We start from the raw sequence: 20,109 nt of genomic DNA, 5'->3' as shown, positions 1-20,109 counted from the left end.
ATATAAATTGCACTGGAAAACTTTTTTTGCTTTCACTGCAAAACTTTAAAGCAAGAGGCTTTTAAATGAAGACCCCATTTCTAATCTTTCGAATACAAATGATTTTTTATTTGGTAACTACTGACCGATTATTTATGTCTAATTAACCGGTTATCTTCATTAACTAATTGATTGCTAATGTGTTGGGATGGATACAAGTTTGCCAGTGTCGTGGTCCTCGTTTCAGCACAGGCTACTTTGTCCTTTTGTGGAGCCTTTTCAACTGGCAGCATTGACCTGTTATTTGAATTTTCTCTCTAACTATATTGCTACCATGATTTCCTCTAATTTTGTCAACCACAAAAGGTTTAGTCTCAATGTAATGTAACGGGTTCTGATTTACTAAATTTTAAAAAAAGGTACTTAATGGGTTAAATGAGCCAAGTAAATAAGATGGGTGGTATCGAATAAATACCCCCCCCCCCCTCCTTTTTTTTTAATGGCCTTTAAATCTAACTTCCTGTCCAGAATTGGAACTTGTTTTGCATGAAATGCTGACTGGTCCGATATATTGAAAGACAAAAAATAATGACCAACAAGGACACTATTGTCAACAACTGGAAACAGAAAAGTTAAAACCCTGACAATAAATAAAGAACTAGAATAACGGAATCGGCCTTGTTTTTCTTTGTTGTGAAACCAAACGGAAAATAGTTGCATCTCACTCACATACATCTCTCCCCTCTCCTCCATTTTGGGGAGGAAAAAAGATCGTGACGTCAGCAGGCTTTATCGCCTCAATGCCAATGAGAAAAGCAGAGAGAGAGAGAGCGATTGAGATTGCTAGTGCGTGAGACCACAAGGAAAAAAAAGACATTCCTGTCTAAAGACACACCTCTTTGCCGTATCCCCCTAAAGACTCTCCTGCAGACCGGTCAGTGCATGTCCTCTTTCCCAAAGAGCATGAATTCTTTGTTTGGGTCGCTCGCTTCCTCAGACGGGTTTGGGGCTGACGGGCTCATCTTTGAGCACGCCAGCCTAGATTTCTTTTCGCCGGGCGCCGGGGGGGTCGAGTTAGAGTCTCTGCAGCAAAATCTTAACTTCAACAACATCAATATAAACGCCGCCGCCATCAACCACTGCAACGGACCTGGTTTCCAACCGGCCATGGCCCTGAGAAACGACCTGGGATCCAACATCAGCGTCCTGAAGACCTTGAATCTGCGGTTCCGCTGCTTCCTGGCGAAGGTCCACGAACTGGAGCGGCGTAATAAGATCCTGGAGAAACAGCTGCAGCAGGCGCTGGACGACAACAGAGGCAAGCAGAGGAAACCGCTGACCCGGGATCAAGGGATCCAGACTGGCTTCGTCGGGCCCGTCCAGGGCCGAACCGGCTTTGTATCGTCCAGCTCGGCCGCCAGTAACACCAGTCAAGGTACTGGGGGATACCGTATTGGGACTAGTACTTTGTTCACCCCTGCGCTGACGTCAGTCCTAGCGCTAGATTCGAATTGCGCTCAGGTCAACAACAGTTCCAATGGCTCGACTCAAACCGGCAGCGGCTCCAATTCGCCTCGTTTTATGCCGGGGACTATCTGGTCTTACAACCACACCCGAAAACTTGGCGCCGGTTTGGAGGCCCGCTATACCGGGCCCGGTGTCTCCTGGGTCCACCCGGACGGAGTCGGGGTTCAGATCGACACCATCACTCCTGAGATACGAGCGCTTTACAACGTGCTGGCAAAGGTGAAACGAGAGAGGGACGAATACAAACGCAGGTAAAATTTATTTACTTATTCATTCAAACATATAATTTCGCATAAAACATATACAGGTGTTGTCGCACACCAGTATCAAGGTTGGGTCAAATTGCTGTTTTTAAATTTCAATTCCCATTCCTTCCAGATTGGATATTTTAGAGACATAGTAATTGTTGTGAAACTCATTTTAACAGAATGCGAATTGCAAATCTGATCAATGCTGTATTGGTATTGATTAAAACGTAATTGACCCCCGCCCTGATCAGTATTGCTACCCTGTGCGTTTTAGCTACTGAAAAGACATTTGGATTGTGTTATAAAGAGCGGGTTCGGGTCGCTGTCCTGGTGTAGGGGTGCTGAAACCAGGACGTTCTGGGACTGTGGATCTCGGAGTTTTATTTTTAATCCGTGTATACTGCTCAGCTGGATTTGGCACGAGGAGAGGTGGAGGGGTCCATACTGTCAGAATGGTTAATTTTTTGTAACCCAAATTTAAAGAAGTGCCAAGCAATCAAGATTATATTGTAGTGTCAAACTGAGCAGGATTGTGAGGCTCTGTCTGTCTGGCTGCAGCTTTAATAAAACAAAACTTTAAGAATGTAGTAAGGGAACACGAAGAATGAATACTAATTATTATATATATATTATATAATATTATATATAGGTGGTATACGATGTTTCCTATATATATATATATATATATATATATATCTCTCAGTGACCTACTGGAGTATTGGGCTGGTAATAAGCAGTGTAACAGTCTTCAGCTACAGCTGGAAGCATGCCTGTGCTACACATGTAATGCACTGTATACAGGCAGCAACAGATAGGGAACCAGGGCCAACAATCATTCATTGTTGCATCTGTAGGTTGCGTGTCAGTTGGTGAGTGTATGTGTCTCTCACCATTTTCACACAGAAATGCAGACACTATGCCGTCTCTGAAACGTTTTAACGAGTGTGCAAAACACCCTTTCACACAGAATGAAATTGCGCAATCTGTGCCGGTGTAATACAGTCGTAAACATTTCACACAGCAAAAGCGCTTATAGAGGGTTATTATCGGCAGATCGTGCGAGTACAACTTTCAAACCTCTTGTGCAATCTGAAACACTGACAAGGCCTAACACATGCAGGCAGTGCTTAATTTGTAAAGAAAGATGTGCCGGGGCGGAAGCAATGACAATAATACCAACCCTAAGAAGCCCATATTCAAAATCATAACATGTTTATTTGAAACAGTATTGTATGTACTTGTATTAGATGTTTACAATCACATATTCTACATCATATATAAGGAGCAGTGTATGCAGAGAAATTAATTAAAGTAACCGCAAGACAAATAATAATAAATAAAAAAAGCCTGTACACATGTTTTATTATGGGTATGCATTTAAATGGTTTAAAAAACAAAATACGCACCCCAACAACATTGGTTTGACCCACGTTCTATGTTATTAGCGATGTGTATGCAACAGAAGCTGCTGGTAGATTACACAAACAATTAATTAACCTTAGACTAAGGTAGTTGTTAACTTAGAATGTTTTTATTCTCTATTAGTTAAATTGTATTCATTGAAAAAAGCAAGAGAACCAGATCATTATTATTTTTGTTATTTTGGTTTAATATAATATATCAGGCTAATGTTCCTGTTGAAGTAGACTACAATGTATATTTTTTTCATTAAAAAGGTTGCCGTTGTTCTTTGTTGAAATTAATGTTCAGTTTTCATATTTTGTTGTTTACTACTCAATCAATGAAACCAAGTAGTGTAAGAAGTTGCTTGTATTGTTCATAATGTTTTTCAAATCAAGTAAGCTTATTTGTGTATAAAAAACAACAGTAGAGTTGCAGCCAGTGTTATCTTATTTCAAGACACTCAAGCTGAAATCGTAAAGTAATTTAAAGCAGGCTACAAATGTGGCAGCGGGCTGGCTCTCTTTAGCATGCGCAGGAACTTGCAGACTAAATACAACTGCGTTGATATTTTAAAAAGAAAGCAATGAGATTTTTAACTAGAGATACCGGTGTTATGACTCTGCATGCCCAGAGGATAGTGACGCTATAGTGACTCGCTCTCTCTGTCTCTCTTTGTATCTGTGTCTGTGTGTGTGTCAGTGTAGTAATACAGTAGCCTTGTCTCCAGCTCATCCCATCAGTACAGCAGCTAAACTAACAGAGAGAGAGAGAGAATTGCAAAAACAATTTTAATTAGTGTAAACCAAATTTATAAAACCTGAAACACTCCTGTCTGGACCATTGGGACACAAACAGTAAAACACAAAACAAACTAGAGTGCTATCGGACCCTAAATAGAAATTACACCCTGGCAGAATACCTGGTAACTGTCAAACACAAAGCAGAGGCAGATCCTGACCAAATACCGACTTAGTTACCACCACCTGGCCATTGAAAAAGTCTGACACAGGCAAACCTGGCTGGCAGGGAGAACAGGCTCTGTGGTCACTGCGGGACAGGAGAAGTAAAGACAGAGATTCCCTTACTAACACACTGAAAAATATAAAAAACATAAGGGACATTTTATTCCCCAAATTCAGCAATTTAGAATTCCCCAAAATGCATGATACCCAGAATCTGTCAATCCTTCTGGGGGAAGACTAACACACAGCCAGACTGCTTGGTCTATACGTGGCAATATGTCATAACCTGAGGATGAACACAGTCACCCTAGAGAGAGAAAAGAGAGAAGGAGGGATTCTGTTTAATATAGAGGGAGGGAGGGGGGTACTGTTTAACATAGAGGAAGGAGGGATGGCTGCATTCCGATCTGCACGCAGCGCTGCATTCAGATCTGCACTCCAGAACAGAAGAGGTTCAGCCCATCAGTGCTTACCCTATTTCTAGCTGTTGATTGATCTCAAAACTTTGCCAAGTTGGATCTTAAATAATCCCAGTGATTAGGTAACCCTCAGCAACCCATCCCATCCCCTCACCACTTTGCCTTTTCTTCTTCCCTCAGTCCCTTTCATTTCCAATTATGTGCCTTCTGGTCCTGATTTCTGTGTTGTCCCTGAAGTATTGGTTAAGGTGCACTCAGTCAGTAAGGCTGGCCGAATATAGTAGTCATTTCTTCAGTCTTGTCCATGTACAGTTATATGCTGAATGCATGCAATCTTTCATATGTTTCTAAGTGTTTTGTGCTCCCTCTAATCAGATTGAAAGTGTATTTATCTGTGCTGTGTGAGGTCTGTCATGCAAAGAGGTCAAGAGAAAGCACACTGATTAGAAGGAGCCAGCGAACTCTTAGAAACAATTACATCTAAATAAGAAACAGGCGAAAGACTCATATTAAGGTATTTAAAAAGTTTCAGGGAATGAAACAGAACCCCCCCCCCCCATTCCAATTAATTCAGGACTCTTTCCATGTGTTTTATGTCCTCCTGCGTTTTGAGATAATTGCCATGCAGAGCTGAGTTTTATATAACTGTTCAGAGAGAGAGACAGAAAGAAAGAGAGAAAGAAAGAAAGAGAGAAAGAGAAAGAGAAGAGAGAGAGAAAACGAGCTGCACTGTTTATTGTTAAATTACACTGGGGGGGGGGGGGGGGGGGGCGGTTGTTATTAAAGCTGCAGAGAGCCAGACAGAGCTCCACTTCAGTTGTAAACATGTATTGTCATTTAAAACATGATATCTGGTACTACACTTGTTTAAATGCCGTTTGCAAGCCATGCTTTCAGATCGTGTCGCACTTCCTGGTCATCTGGAGGATAAAATTGTCCCAACTCCATCAATGTCTTCCCTGTCAATAACCAACCAGCTGCTTTCTTATTGACCTTGCATGCTTTTAGTCAGTAACAGTCTTTGACCTGTAAGAAATGACCTATGAAGTACCAGGGTAACAGATTTCATGGAAATGGGATGGAAGCTGAGAACTTTCATTAAACATAAAGCAACATGTTTTAAAAGAAAAATACCTGCTGTAACATCTCTTTCAGAAGCGCACATTGTAAACCTGTGTAGCAAAACAAGTAAGATTTATGGAACTGCTTTTAGGGATGCTATGTGAATCATCGTTGGCGAAGTTGCTGCTGCTGCAGTGTGCATTCTCTGTATGTGATTCACGTGAGGTGCAGGTGAGGACATGTTGTGTCTCCGTGCCTGGAGCTGAGCCTCCGCAGTCAGGAATCCAACCCCAGTACAGTGTCCTGTGGGGGTGGGGTTGGGGGAGTTCTTTGTACAGTGTCCTGCAGGGGGGGGTCTCAGTACGTTGTCCTGGGGGGGTGGGTCTCAGTACACTGTCTGTACATTGGCTCCCAATAGGATACAGGATGGACTTTAAGATCATTCTCCTCACGTACAAGTCGCTCCACGGCACTGCACCAGGATATCTGCGCGACTTGTTTCATGTGTACTCTCCTGTTCATACTCTCCCGTCTTCCAACTCCTGGTTATCTTCGACCACCTAAAACTAAGCTTCTGTCCATGGGAGACAGAGCTTTCTGCAGTGCTACTCCACGTCTCTGGAATTCACTGCCCAGCTGTCTCAAAACAATCTTTTAAACTGGAATTCAAGGATCTGTGTTAATGCTGTTCCTTATTTTGTTGAATGTATTTTTATCACTATTTTATCTTGCCCTTTCGTCTTGTGTCTTGTCTTGTCTCAGCTATGTAAGTGCTTTGGGTTTTGAAAAGCATTATATAAATTTAAATGTATTGTTATTATTACTACAGAGTCCTGCAGGGGAAGGGGCTCTCAGTGCAGTCCTGCAGGGGAAGGGGCTCTCAATGCAGTCCTGCAGGGGAAGGGGCTCTCAGTGCAGAGTCGTGCAGGGGAAGGGGGGCTCAGTGCAGAGTCCTGCAGGGGAAGGGGTTCTCATTGCAGAGTCCTGCAGGGGAAGGGGCTCTCAGTGCAGAGTCGTGCAGGGGAAGGGGCTCTCAGTGCAGAGTCCTGCAGGGGAAGGGGCTCTCAGTGCAGAGTCCTGCAGGGGAAGGGGCTCTCAGTGCAGAGTCCTGCAGGGGAAGGGGGTCTCGGTGCAGAGTCCGACAGGGGAAGGGGGTCTCAGTAAAGTGTTCTGCAGGGGAAGGGGCTCTCAGTACAGTGTTCTGCAGGGGAAGGGGGTCTTAGTACAGTGTTCTGCAGGGAAAGGGGGTCTCAGTACAGTATCCTGTGCAGGAGGTGTGTCAGTACACTGTCCTGCAAGGGAGGTCTCAGTACAATGTCCTGCAGGGAGGGGGGTCCTCAGTAGTGTCCAGCAGGGGAGGTCTCAGTACAATATCCTGCAGGGAGGGGGGTCCTCAGTAGTGTCCAGCAGGGGAGGTCTCAGTACAGTGTCCTGCAGGGAAGGGGGGTCCTCAGTAGTGTCCAGCAGGGGAGGTCTCAGTACAGTGTCCTGCAGGAAAGGGGGGGTCCTCAGTAGTGTCCAGCAGGGGAGGTCTCAGTACAATGTCCTGCAGGGAGGGGGGTCCTCAATAGTGTCCAAGCAGGGGAGGTCTCAGAACAATGTCCTGCAGGGGTGGCTGTCAGTACATGAAAGAAATAAAAAATGCAAGAGGAAACTCGCTGGGAACTTTAAGCAGACTTAAGCACAATTGAGAAATATTGTAGTTCCAGGGGTATAATTAAGACTCCTATTGAACAGCAGCTTTACTCATTCCAGGTTTTACTAGCTTGATTAGCCCCAGTGTGTATAGATAACAAGCTCAGGTGTGTCTTATTAAACTCAGAGTAAAACCAGGAGTGGATCAAACTGCTACAGTATGCAATGGGCACCTTATTTCTATTCCTGTATTTCTATATGTATTTAGAGAAACGCTTTTTCAGTTGTTATGGTTTGGGCAGGACATTCTCTGCACAAGAGCACAGTCTCTCTCTCTCTGTCTCTCTCTCGGCTGATCAGAACTTGTTTCACAAAGCTGCGCCACCTTTTGGACCTGCGGCAGGGCTTCTGGCTGAGCACAGAGAGACTGAGTGTAGAGCTGGGGATGCACTCCTTGTGTGCAGATGCAGCACCAAGCTCTGCTCACTGTACTCACTGACACGCCCTGGAGGGCTGGGCTGGGAGAAGAAGAGAACATAGCGCCTGCTTGGAACAGCTTGTATAAACCTCCCTCAATAAAAGAGCTGGCGATCTGCAGTGGGGGTGTTGCATACTGTTGTGGCTGTTAATTCTTTTATTAGTATTATTAACCCCATTGGGCCTGATTCCTGTCCGTTCTGTGCTCAGAGAGGGACCGTGTTTCATTGTTTCAGTACATGCTCCCATTTAGCTCCCATGTTTAATCTTTTGGCTAGTCTTTTTTCTGGTATTAATCTGATTTTTAACACCACAGTTTTTATTTTCAGAACCAGTTACAGGAAAAAAACAAAAATCACAGGCCAGCATGCAAACTTCCTGGTAGGCCTGGCTAAAACAGGAATTTACAAGAGTAGAAAAAAGTAGTGAAGCAGGGCTCTACATTTTTAGTTTTTTTTACTACTGGCCCCTTGGTCCGCTGAGGTAGTGTTTTTACTGGCCTAGATAAAATTTTAACTGACCATGTATATATGGAAAGTATGGAAAGTACACCCCTTTGATTTTGTTGTGTCAGTGCCTCAGAATTTCGTGCATTAAATGAGGATTTTTTTCCACTTATCTACACACCATACTCTGCACTGTTAATGGGGAAAAAAGTTTTTATTGACAAAAAAGATATATCTTAAATACAAAACTGAAGATCATAATTGGATAAGTCTCAGGGGATTAGATTAGACTCAGGGAGTCTTAAGAGTCTGGGGATCCACCAAACTACAGTCAGAGCCATATTGTCCAAATGGAGAAAGTTGGGAACAGTAATGAGTCTTCTCAGAAGTGGCCGTCCTGCCAAAATCTCTCCAAAAGCAAGGCATAAAGTCATCCAGGAAGTCATAAAGAACCCTAGAACAACATCAAGGGATCTGCAGGCCTCTCTCGCCTCGGCTGTTCATGACTCCACCATCAGAAAGGCACTGGGCAAAAATAGGATTCATGGCAGAGTAGTAAGGCGGAAACCACTGCTCACTAAAAAGAACATGAATGCTCGTCTCAAGTTTGCCAAAAAGCACCTGGATGATCCTCATGAGTTCTGGAACAATGTTCTATGGACAGAGAAGTCAAAAGTGGAACTTTCTGGCCAACATGGGCCCCGTTTATGTCTGGCGAAAACCAAACACTGTATTCCACAAAAAAAGAACCTCATACCAATGGTCAAGCATGGTGGTGGTAGTGTCATGATTTGGGGATGCTTTGCTGCATCAGGACCTGGACGACTTGCTGTCATTGAAGGAACTATGCATTCTGCTCTGTATCAGAGAATTCTGTAGGAAAATTTCAGGCCATCTGTCCATAAGCTGGAGCTGAAGTGCAGCTGGGTCATGCAGCAAGACAATGATCCGAAACACACAAGCAAGTCTACATCACAATGGTTGAAGAACAAGAAATTAAATGTTTTGGAATGGTCTAGTCAAAGTCCAGACCTCAACCCCATTGAGATGTTGTAGCAGGACCTGAAACAAGTAGTTTATGATCAAAAACCCACAAATGTCACTAAGTTCTGCATGAAGGAGTGGGCCAAAATTCCTCCATGGCACTGTGAGAGACTGACCAATAACTACAGGAAGCGTTTGGTTGCAATTATTGCTGCTAAAGGTGGCTTAACCAGTTATTGAGTGGGCGATTACTTTTTCACACAGGGGTGTTGGGTGTTGCATAACAGTACTAATATAATATATATATATTGTGACAAAGTGCCCGCCCCTGTGTATATTATCTGTTATGTTGCGTGTGGTTTGTTAAATGTTGGTGTATAGTCATTGGTACACGGGATATAAAAGGGTCTGTGTAACACGAGTGTTTAAAATGTATATTTGTGTTTAGGCACGGGATTGTACATCACTTCACGTACATTTAAAGTAGTTCATATGTGAGCACAAGGCTGCACATAATTAATTTACGTGCTGGGATTCAAGTGAATAATTAATTAGTAATTGAATCCCAGCACAACAGTATATATAGATGCACGTTTTACTCACTCGAGGTTGGGTGTTCGGTGAGTAGAGAACGGGAGAGAGAGGAGGAGAATTAGAATTAAATATCAATTGCTATTGCGTGCTGGTGGGACCAGCACAATACTTGTTTATTTATCTGCTCACCGTGTTTGTTAGTGTGTCTGTCCGTGCACCGTGTTTGTCTGTATAGTCCGTTTTGTATATCTATTTATTTTGGCGTAGAGTGCCGTGTCCTGTTTCTGTTTGTTCAGCCCTTTTATTTTGCAATAAGCAGGCGCCATCATCATTTCACTTCACTGTCCTGTCTTTGTGTTCATTCCTTTTCCTGGTTCTGATGCCGCCGTCTTTGTGACACGTGGTGTCAGCAGTGGGATTAATAGAGCCTTCAAGCGTCAGATCAGGAGAGGTGTTGTTGTATAAAACAAAAAAAACACACAAAAAAAATGGGATGGAAGGAGGATAAAGAAGTGAAGGACAGGGAGGAGGAGTGCCGCCTAAGGGCCAGACATCCACGGCGATGTAACAAGCCATCGCCGGGGTGCCTCCTCTGCGACCAGGACCATCTGTTCGCCAACTGTCCCTTCTGCTGCCCCTACCAAGAGGAAGAGGAGGAACTGGCCCAGGAGAGGAAGGGGAGGAGGAGGCAGAGAAGGGGAAAGGAGAAGAGGAAGGCAGAGCGTCAACCGTTCCAATATCCACCAGCAAAGAAAGTATGCCTGCTGATTTCGCCTCCAGAGCCAGAGAGAGAGGAGCCGTTGCTGCCCTCTCTGGCGCCAGAGGGAGAGGTCTCACCGCTGTCTCCAGAGCAGGAGGAACAGCTGCACCAGTCCCCTGTGACAAGGGTAGACTACACACCGGTCCCACCTCTGTTGCCAGGAGACTACACGCTGCTCCAACCTCCACCGCCAGGAGACTATACGCCTCCACCACCTCCACCGGCAGGCACAGAGCAGCAGGAGCTGCGTCTGCCTCCACCACCTCCACCGGCAGGCGCAGATCAGCAGGAGCTGCCTCTGCCTCCGCCACCTCCACCGGCAGGCGCAGAGCAGCAGGAGCTGCCTCTGCCTCCACCACCTCCATCGGCAGGAGCAGAGCAGCAGGAGCTGCCTCCGCCTCCTCCACCGCCAGGAGCAGAGCAGCAGGAGCTGCCTCTGCCTCCTCCACCAGCAGAGGGTGAATGACTGCTGGGTCCCCGTCCACCAGCAGAGGGTGAATGCCTGCTGGGTCCCCTTCCACCAGCAGAGGGTGAATGCCTGCTGGGTCCCTCTCCACCAGCAGAGGGTGAATGCCTGCTGGTATCATTTCCCCTACCAGCAGAGGGTAAATGCCTGCTGGGCCCCTTTCCACCAACAGAGGATGAATACGTGCTGGTATCACTTTCCCCACCAGCAGAGGATGATGCCTGCTGGTATCACTTCCCCCACCCTCACGAGGAGAGGAGCTGGAGCTGCCTCTGCCTCCATCACCATCAGGGGGAGAGGAGCAGGAGCTGTCTCTCCCTGTGCAAGAAAGACTACCAGGACTTGATGCTGGCATTCCTCAGCAGTCACTACATAGTCTGCTGAGGGGAGCACGGGGAAAAATGGCCCGGCCGCAGCGACTTCGAAGAGGGCCAGCACATCAGCTTGTCCTGACTCCCTGCCTCGCTTCTCCCAAGGTTGCCTGCCTCGCTTCTCCCAAGGTTGCCTGCCTCGCTTCTCCCAAGGTTGCCTGCCTCGCTTCGCCCAAGGATGCCTGTCACACCTCTCCCAAGGATCCCTGCCACTCTCCCAAGGATGCCTACCTGGCATCGCCTGGGGTTGCCAGCCACTCCGCATCACCTGGGGCTGCCTGTTGTGCCGCATCACAGCAGGAGGTACTGTGGCTGGAACCCCACAAAGGGGAGCTGCCGGCCATGAAGAAGGGAGAGGAGGTCTGGAGACCACCAACCCCAGTAGCAGTTTCACTGCCGGAGATCGGGGGGAAGGTCTGGAGACCTGCTCCCACTGCAACAGTTTCGCTGCCGGAAATCGTGGGGGAGGTCAGGAGACCTGCTCCCACTGCCGGAAGTACTGTGGTCAAAGCCCCACCAAGGGGAGCTGCCAGCTCCAAAGAAGGGGGGAGGTCAGGAGACCACCCCCCCCAAGCAGCCTTTCCGCTGCCAGGACTACCCTGGCAGGAGTATGCCACCCTGCTGTCAGCATTGCTGCTGACAGCCTTACGACCTTTGGGCCCCTTGAAGCCTCCGGTCCTGGCCCGGGACTTTGTGCTGGACTTTTGGGCTTTTAAGGGGGGAGGTGGCCATTGAGGCCATGTGTGCTTTGCACAGGGGTGGGGGTATATGTGACAAAGTGCCTGCCCCTGTGTATATTATCTGTTATGTTGCTTGTGGTTTGTTAAATGTTGGTGTATAGTAATTGGTACACGGGATATAAACGGGTCTGTGTAACACAAGTGTTTAAAATGTATATTTGTATTTAGGCACGAGGATTGCACAGCACTTCATGTGCAAGTAAAATGTAATATGTGAGCACGGGGAATTGCACTTTATTAATTCACATGCTGGGATTCAAGTGAATAATTAATTGGTAATTGAATCCCAGCACAACAGTATATATAGATGCACGTTTTACTCACTCGTGTTTGGGTGTTCGGTGAATGGAGAACGGGAGAGAGAGGAGGAGAATTAGAATATAATATTAATTGCTATTGCGTGCTGGTGGGACCAGCATGATACTTGTTTATTTATCTGCTCACCGTGTTTGTTAGTGTGTCTGTCCATGCACCGTGTTTGTCTGTATAGTCCGTTTTGTGTAACTATTTATTTTGGTTTAGAGTGCCGTGTTCTGTTTCTGTTTGTTCAACCCTTTTATTTTGCAATAAACCGGCGCAAGCAGGCGCCATCATCATTTCACTTCACTGTCCTGTCTTTGTGTTCATTCCTTCCTGGTTCTGACGCTGCCCACTTTGGCTGTCTTTGTGACATATATATATATATATATATATATATATATATATATATATATATATATATATTATAGGGATGAAACGATAGTAAATTTCCATGATACAAATAGTTGTGAGCCCACTCTTTCACGATACACCGATTACACTGTGTAACAAAAAAAAATAATTTTTTTGTTCCTGGGTAGTAAGTGTTATTTAATAATGGCTATTATTCCCCACAGACTTTGCTTTTGTGACCAGGACAGTGATATTTCAAAATATCACTATTTCCAATGGGAAAATGGGCAAATATGTGTCTTTTCGTTCACATAAAGTCACATCTTTCTACAAAAGATTTAGAAGTGAGTAGTTTTTCGAGATTTGCAATTATACTATAAATACAGTATAATTGTAAATCTCGAAAAACTACTCACTTCTAAATCTTTTGTAGTCATCTTTGTATTATTTTAGTATAAATACATGTTAATTTGTATTCATATGTTGTTTTTTTCTGACTTTATGTGAATGAAAAGACACACATTTGCCCATTTTCCCATTGGAAATAGTGATATTTTGAGATATCACTGTCCTGGTCACAAAAGCAAAGTTTGTGTGGAATAATAGCCATTTTCACAACAAATTGTCTTTTTTTCTCTGGGGGATATGGTCTGATACACAAAGAAGTTACAGACTTTAAAAAAGAGCAAGAATGCAAAAAAAATTATTAGCACACTGGTGGAAGAAAAATAATCTTAATGAAATTGTCCTTATATTACCATCATTAATAGTTGCAAAACATGATACCTTTTTTAAGTCTGTCAAAATGGGATTACAAGCTTTTTTCCTCATTCTGCTTTATTTACACATTTATTTGAATGTACTTATAAACAGTAGATAATTACAATATATGATACGTTTCTTATATTTCTTTCAATACATTTAAAGTACTTGCTTTACACACATACTGCTAACTATTCTCAATTATTTTTCAAATAGTCTGCAAAAAACATAAATAATTTTATACTATACAACCTGTAAGTATGGAATAGAGCAGTATGTGCAAGATGTTCTTTACGCATTTTCCTTTTTTATTGCTTTTTTTGTCTATTTCATTTATAATTTAAGAAAACACAATTCAATGTCATTATCAGCTTTACCCGAGGTAGCCTGTTTTTTCTGGTGGCAAGATAGCCTGTAATGAGTACATTTTAATGGACGTATTAAAATTATATACTGATATAATAGATAATTATTAGGGTAGGACCTCCTGACAGGGAGGGAGGCGCGATGGGGGGGGGGGGGGGGGGGGGGGGGGGGGGGAGCATGTTATTAAAGTGACCTTGCTTGTTGACTGCTGATGTCATTTAACTCCACCGGGTGCTACGTACAGAAGGGCATGTTTTTAAGTTGTTGCTGCTTTCGTGGTTGTGCTTTTGCCACTCTGCTGATTGGATGGTATTTCCCCGCTACCGGTAGATATTGTTTTGTAGTGAAAGTACACACTAGGGCTGTCAGTTAAGCCTTAACAATATCACAGTAAACTAATGTGATCCATATGTGTCTCCATCCATTTGCATTTCCTTCCATATAATGATGTAGATATCCTTCTGTCTGGTGTTAATGGCTGAAGTGTAATGCCGGCTCCAGGGATCAGCTTATTTGCCTCTCTGGTGCATCAGCACACACAACGGCTGCAATGCTGGCTCCGTGGATCAACCACAGTGCGGCCTCCCCAGCACATCAGCATGACAACCGTCTGGATTGAGCTAAGTAGGGTACATCTCTGGGGTTGTGGCAGAGCAAAGCTCTGCCCTTTTTAAATTGGCAAGGATGGGGTTAATTTCCCCTACCTGCCTGGGTTTATTATGTTCAGGTGGCTGGGGTTGATTAGTTGATTAGGTTAATTAACGATCAATCAGCGCCCAGCCACCTGACATAAAAGGAGGCCTCTGCTTCTCATTTGGGAAGAGGGAGTTGAGGAAGCAGGTTGGTGTTTGTTGGTTTTGGTTTGGTAAATTTGAATCCAGTGAAGGCATTGCCCAGCCTGGAAACCTTGTTTTTGTAAGTTTGTTTTTGTATTGGGGTTTTTTTGTGTTTAAATTGCTTTGTTTTGGCCCTTGTGCCCTTTTATTTTTGTGTATTTATAATAAAATAATTATTTTTTTGAACTACAGACTGTCTCTGGGCCTCTATCCACTCGCCAGCCTGCCACAGGGGTCTTCAAGTGGGCACCTTCCATGCTCAGTGTTTCGTCGACTTCAGATAAGTTCTTCACTGTGCGACGCAACTCTTGCCCACTGAATCCGACGTCTCTGATAAACCGGGTTGTAGAGTGTGCCACAAATCCTCGACAACCCACTTCCACTGGGTAAACCCGGACTCTCCATCCTCGCTGTTCCGCTTCAGTGGCTAGTTGAGCATACCGCAGTTTCTTCCTCTCGTACGCCTCATCTACAGCATCCTTCCATGGCACTGTTAACTCTACCAGGTGAACAAGGCGTGCTGATCCAGACCACAAGACAATATCTGGTCGAAAGTTAGTGGTGGCAATTTCAGGTGGAAAAATAAGCCGTTGACCAACATCTGCTAGCATTTTCCAGTCTCTGGCAGCTTCCAGTTGTCCTGGGCGTGGATTGGTTTTAACACCTTTTCTTGGTGGTTGCTCTCCTGGGCGGAGGAATGTTTTCTTTTGTGTGTAATGTTTTGATGGAACAGGTGGCAACTTATTGGTCAGGCTACGCTTGTCTTCCATTGCTAAGGCCAAGCATTGCAGCACCTGGTCATGGTGCCAAGTAAACCGACCTTGGCTAAGAGCCACTTTACATCCTGTCAAAATGTGCCTTAATGTTGCAGGTGATGAACACAAAGGACATGAGGGATCCTGTCCTACCCAGAGGTTTAGGTTCTGTGGTGATGGGAGAACATCATATGTTGACCTGATGAGGAAACTGATCTTGCTCTGTTCCATTGACCATAGGTCTTGCCAGCCAATCTTGCATTGTTCCACACTCTCCCATCTCATCCATTCTCCCTGCTTGGCCTGGGAAATGGCCTTTATACACCTCATCCTCTCCTCCTGCTTTTGCACCTCGTTGACTACCAGCTTCCTCCTTTGAGCTGGGGTTGCCTTGTGCCATGTAGGAGGTGCTGAACTGAGACCAAGACCCCCTTTTCCATGCTGAACTTGCCCCGTGATATCACCAATTCAAAGGGCAGCCTTTGCATCTTCCACAGCTTTCTTTGCCGCCCACTTTCTTCCAGTTTTCAACACAGGTGCTGCCTCCCTTACGCATTTGTCGCGTGACTCTACTAATGTCATTTCCAGTCTGACCTTGGCGCACTTAAATTCCTCGGTTAGAGCGGAGATTGGTAGCTGCAGTATTCCTTTACCATAAAGTCCCACTCTGCTGAGGCAGCGTGGAACTCCCAACCATTTCCTGATGTATGAACTGATTAAAGCTTCCAGCTTCTCTACTGTTGTCAAAGAAACCTACAGTACACAGTCAGTGGCCACAGCAACCTCATCAGTAGACCACACTGAAAGCACCAGAGTTTTAGTTTGCCTGGTACAGCGCAGCTGTCTATGCTCTTCAACCCTTCTACTGCTTGTTGTCTAACTTCTCCCACACGAACTGTGTCCTTTAGATCCCCGTCGTACCATCTCCCAAGACTCTTCACTGGCTTCTCAGAGACTGTTGGTATTGCCTCACCATTAATGAAGAATGTTTTATCTACTACTTTGCCTTTAATTATAGAGACTCCTTGATTTAGTGGACTTGAATTGCATTCGTGCCCATTCATTGTTATTGGTTAATTTGCCCAATAACTGATTAGTGCAGGCTACTGTTGTAGTCATGGTTGTCATGTCATCCATGTATACTCGAATTGGTGGTAGTCGCATTCCAGAAGCCGAGCGCTCTCCTCCTACTACCCATTTTGATGCCCTAATGATTACTTCCATTGCCATGGTAAAAGCCAGTGGAGAAATGGTGCATCCTGCCATTATTCCAACCTCTAGGCATTGCCATGTAGTGCTGAATTGTGAAGCTGAAAAACTAAATTGCAAATCTCCAAAGTAGGCTTTCACTAAATTTGTTATTGTCATCGGTACACTGAAAAAATCAAAAGCTGCCCAAAGAAGTTCATGTGGCACTGAACCATATGCATTAGCCAAATCCAGGAATGTCACATGGAGCTCCTTCCTCTCCTTTTTAGCTGGTTGAATTTGTCGCCAGATCACACTGATGTGTTCTAAGCATCCTGGGAAACCTGGAATGCCCGCTTTTTGTATTGAAGTGTCAATGAAGCAGTTCTTTAATAGGTAAGTTGACAATCTCTGAGCAATAATGCTGAAGAAAATTTAAGATTAATTGGGTACACAAAATATAATTGTTCGAGTAAATATCAATGATTGTACCATACATTTTTTGGTGCATTCCTCTTCCTGTGACATTGTCATTGTAATATCATTGCAGTTCAGTAAAAGCTTGTGCACAACAATTGAATGCGAGGGGTAATTACGCCTGGGTAGCGTCAGAAGAAAAAAAAGAAACACAACATTCGTAACAAGCCTAAAGCAAGTTTAACATGCTGCAGAAGTGTTACTAAAATATTTATTCGAAACAGATTACAGTACTTTGGAATGTAAGCTATATAAACTAGACACGAGTTTAAGAAAAACTTTTTTTTTTTTTTTAATTCAGTGACAGCTGCATCATCATGCATTGCATCTTGTTAATTCTGCACCACCTAACCTTCACTATCTGTGATACACAATGGGGAAATCCTGGCCTATAATAATATAATAATAATAATAATAATAATAATAATAATAATAATAATAACAACAACAACAAATTGATTTACTTACCACAAATTGCATACCTGCTATCTGATCCCAAATTGCGTTTAACATCACTAATCATTTATTTATTTATTTTTAACATTATTGAATATTGTTAAACATTCATAATGTAACACTGGAGTGGCTTACAAACAAAAAGGTCAATGTCCTGGAGTGATTCAGTCAAAGCCCGGACCTCAATCCAACTGTGGAAAGAGTTGAAAATTGCTGTTCACCAAAGCTCCACATCCAACTTGACGGAGCTTGAGCAATTTTGCAAAGAAGAATCGGCAAAAATTGCAGTGTCCAGATGTGCAAAGCTGGTAGAGACTTATCCAAATAGACTCATGGCTGTAATTGCTGTCAAAGGTGCCTCTACCAAATATTAACTCAAGGGGGTGAATACTTATGCAAGCAATTATTTTCTGTTTTATATTTGTAATTAATTTAGAACAATTTGTAGATTTTATTTTTCACTTTGATATTATGGACATTTTGTGTTGATCAGTGGCAAAAACTCCTAATTAAATCCATTTTGATTCCATGTTGTAACACAATAAAATGTGGAAAAGTCCCAAGGGGGGGTGAATACTTTGAGAGCCACTGTCTCTGACCTGTCTCTGTAAGGTCCCACAGTTGGGTAGTGCATTCAAAGCAAAGATACTACTATGAAGACCAAGGAGCTTTCAAAACAACTCCGGGATAAAGTTGTGGAAAGGCACAGATCAGGGGAGGGGTATTCAAAGATGTCAAAGGCATTGAATATCTATTGGAGAACAGTCAAGTCAATCATTAAGAAGTGGAAGGTATACGGCACAACCCAGAATCTGCTTAGAGTAGCCGGGTAAGAGGCCAATGACAACTCTGAAAGCCCTACAGAGTTCCATGGCTGAGAGGGGAGAAACTGTCCATGTGTCAACAATAGCTGAGGTACTTCACAAATCAGGCCTGTATATATGTAAAATCCCACTTGGAATTTGCAGAAAGGCATGTGGGAGACTAAAAAGATGTGGCAAAAGATTCTGTGGTCCGATGAAACGAAAATTGAACTATTTGGCCTAAATACAAAGCATTATGTCTGGAGCAAACCCAACACAGCACATCACCCAGGTAGCACCATCCCTACTGTGAAGCATGGTGGTGGCAGCATCATGCTATGGGGATGCTTTTCATCGGTAGGGACTGGGAAGCTTGTCAGGGTAGAGGGCAAAATGGATGGAGCTAAATACGGGCAAATCCTTGAGGAAAACTCGGGGGTGAATATTTATCTAACCAAGACATTTCAGTTTTTTGTTGTTTTTTTTTCATTAACTGTTTCACAATAAAAAATTCTCTTGCCTCTTGAAAGTGTTGAGTAAATCAAAGGAAAAAAAAATCCCATTTAAATGCATCAAGATTTCAGGTTGTAACACAACAAACTGTGAAAATGTCCAAGGGGGGTGAATACTTACTATAGGACCTGTGTGTGTCTATCTATCTATCTATCTGTCTATATCAGCTTGGGAAAATAACCTCCGATTGGTTAAACAGCATCACATGACCATGCGCATAGCGTATAGCATGGCTTGCATACTGTGCTTCACACTGAATAAATCACTACACACCACTACATTCTAAATTCCATGACAAACTGCCATTTTATTTGATATTAGTTATAAAACCACCCCAAAAATTGAATGGCATTTCACCTATTTCCTTTAATATATTTGGGGATGAAACTCCACATAACTGGTACAACATCAACTTTCTGACAGAAGTCCATCTGAAAATAAATAAAATAAGTGCACCAGTAAGAGTACACACAACAGTAGACGAGGAACAGCTAAATGAAATAGAAGAAAACAAAGACTGAAAAAAACACAAATAAAGTAAAACTATAACATGGGCTGGTTAATGTACTTAAAGAAAAAAACATATGGACATTCATTTTATGGAAAGAAGTCCAAAAAAATCTCAACAGCATAAAGGGAATTTTATGCCAGAGAAAGAAGTTTAACTGAGGACCAGTGTTCAGTCTCCAGTTTTATAAAGCTGAGCTGGACTAAATACATATTTTAACAGTAGAAGTTTTAACATCTCTGCTGACAGCGAGTTTAAAACAAGCAATAATGTATTCCTGTCAGTCAGGAAAACTCATAGATAAGCAGGTAACGACAAGGCCAGACACCACCCCCCCCGAATTACAGACCTGGGCTTTAAGAGTCTGCGGGAAACTAAGGTACTGTCCCCTGTTACTGCGGTCGGATTGGTATGTAAAGTTTGGTTCAATCATCAACTTAATCTGGTACGACGTGGACGCAAGGGTGTCTGACAACAAATGCTTATTTTGAAATCCAAAAGAATGAAAACATACTAGAATATGTGTGCCTCGCATATAACGAGTTCAAGATCCGGCTTCAGTCTCCATCACAGCTGCGCTCCTTACTTCCTTAGTGTCATTTGAAATTCCGCCCATCATCACAGCTTGTATTGAACACTCCAGTTTTTAGCAAGATTGCACTTTTGATGCAGAAAATCACAATAAACTAACGTGCAATTTATTTGTAATAAGCTAACAATTTGTTAAATTAAATTAAATTTGTGACTATATTACACTCCAGATGTATACACAAAAAGTTT

General features: G+C 43.5%; 1 protein-coding gene across 6 annotated transcripts in view; it reads left to right on the top strand.

Moving 5' to 3' along the window:
- The first annotated feature begins 619 nt into the window (after positions 1–619).
- Positions 620–20,109, top strand: part of LOC121296734 (non-homologous end joining factor IFFO1-like) — a 74,174-nt gene continuing 54,684 nt past the window's right edge. The window contains exon 1 of one of the 6 annotated variants that reach the window (XM_041222527.1): positions 620–1,757. In XM_041222527.1, the coding sequence (XP_041078461.1) occupies positions 922–1,757 (836 nt within the window). In that variant the 5' untranslated portion in view covers positions 620–921. The remainder of the gene's footprint in view (positions 1,758–20,109) is intronic. The other 5 variants (XM_041222523.1, XM_041222522.1, XM_041222521.1 and 2 more) reach the window with 5 other exon arrangements.

The sequence above is a fragment of the Polyodon spathula genome, chromosome 21 (assembly GCF_017654505.1).
Source record: "Polyodon spathula isolate WHYD16114869_AA chromosome 21, ASM1765450v1, whole genome shotgun sequence".
Classification (NCBI taxonomy): Eukaryota; Metazoa; Chordata; class Actinopteri; order Acipenseriformes; family Polyodontidae; genus Polyodon; species Polyodon spathula.
Note: the sequence above shows the minus strand (reverse complement) of the source record. Positions and strands in the feature narration are given on the sequence as shown.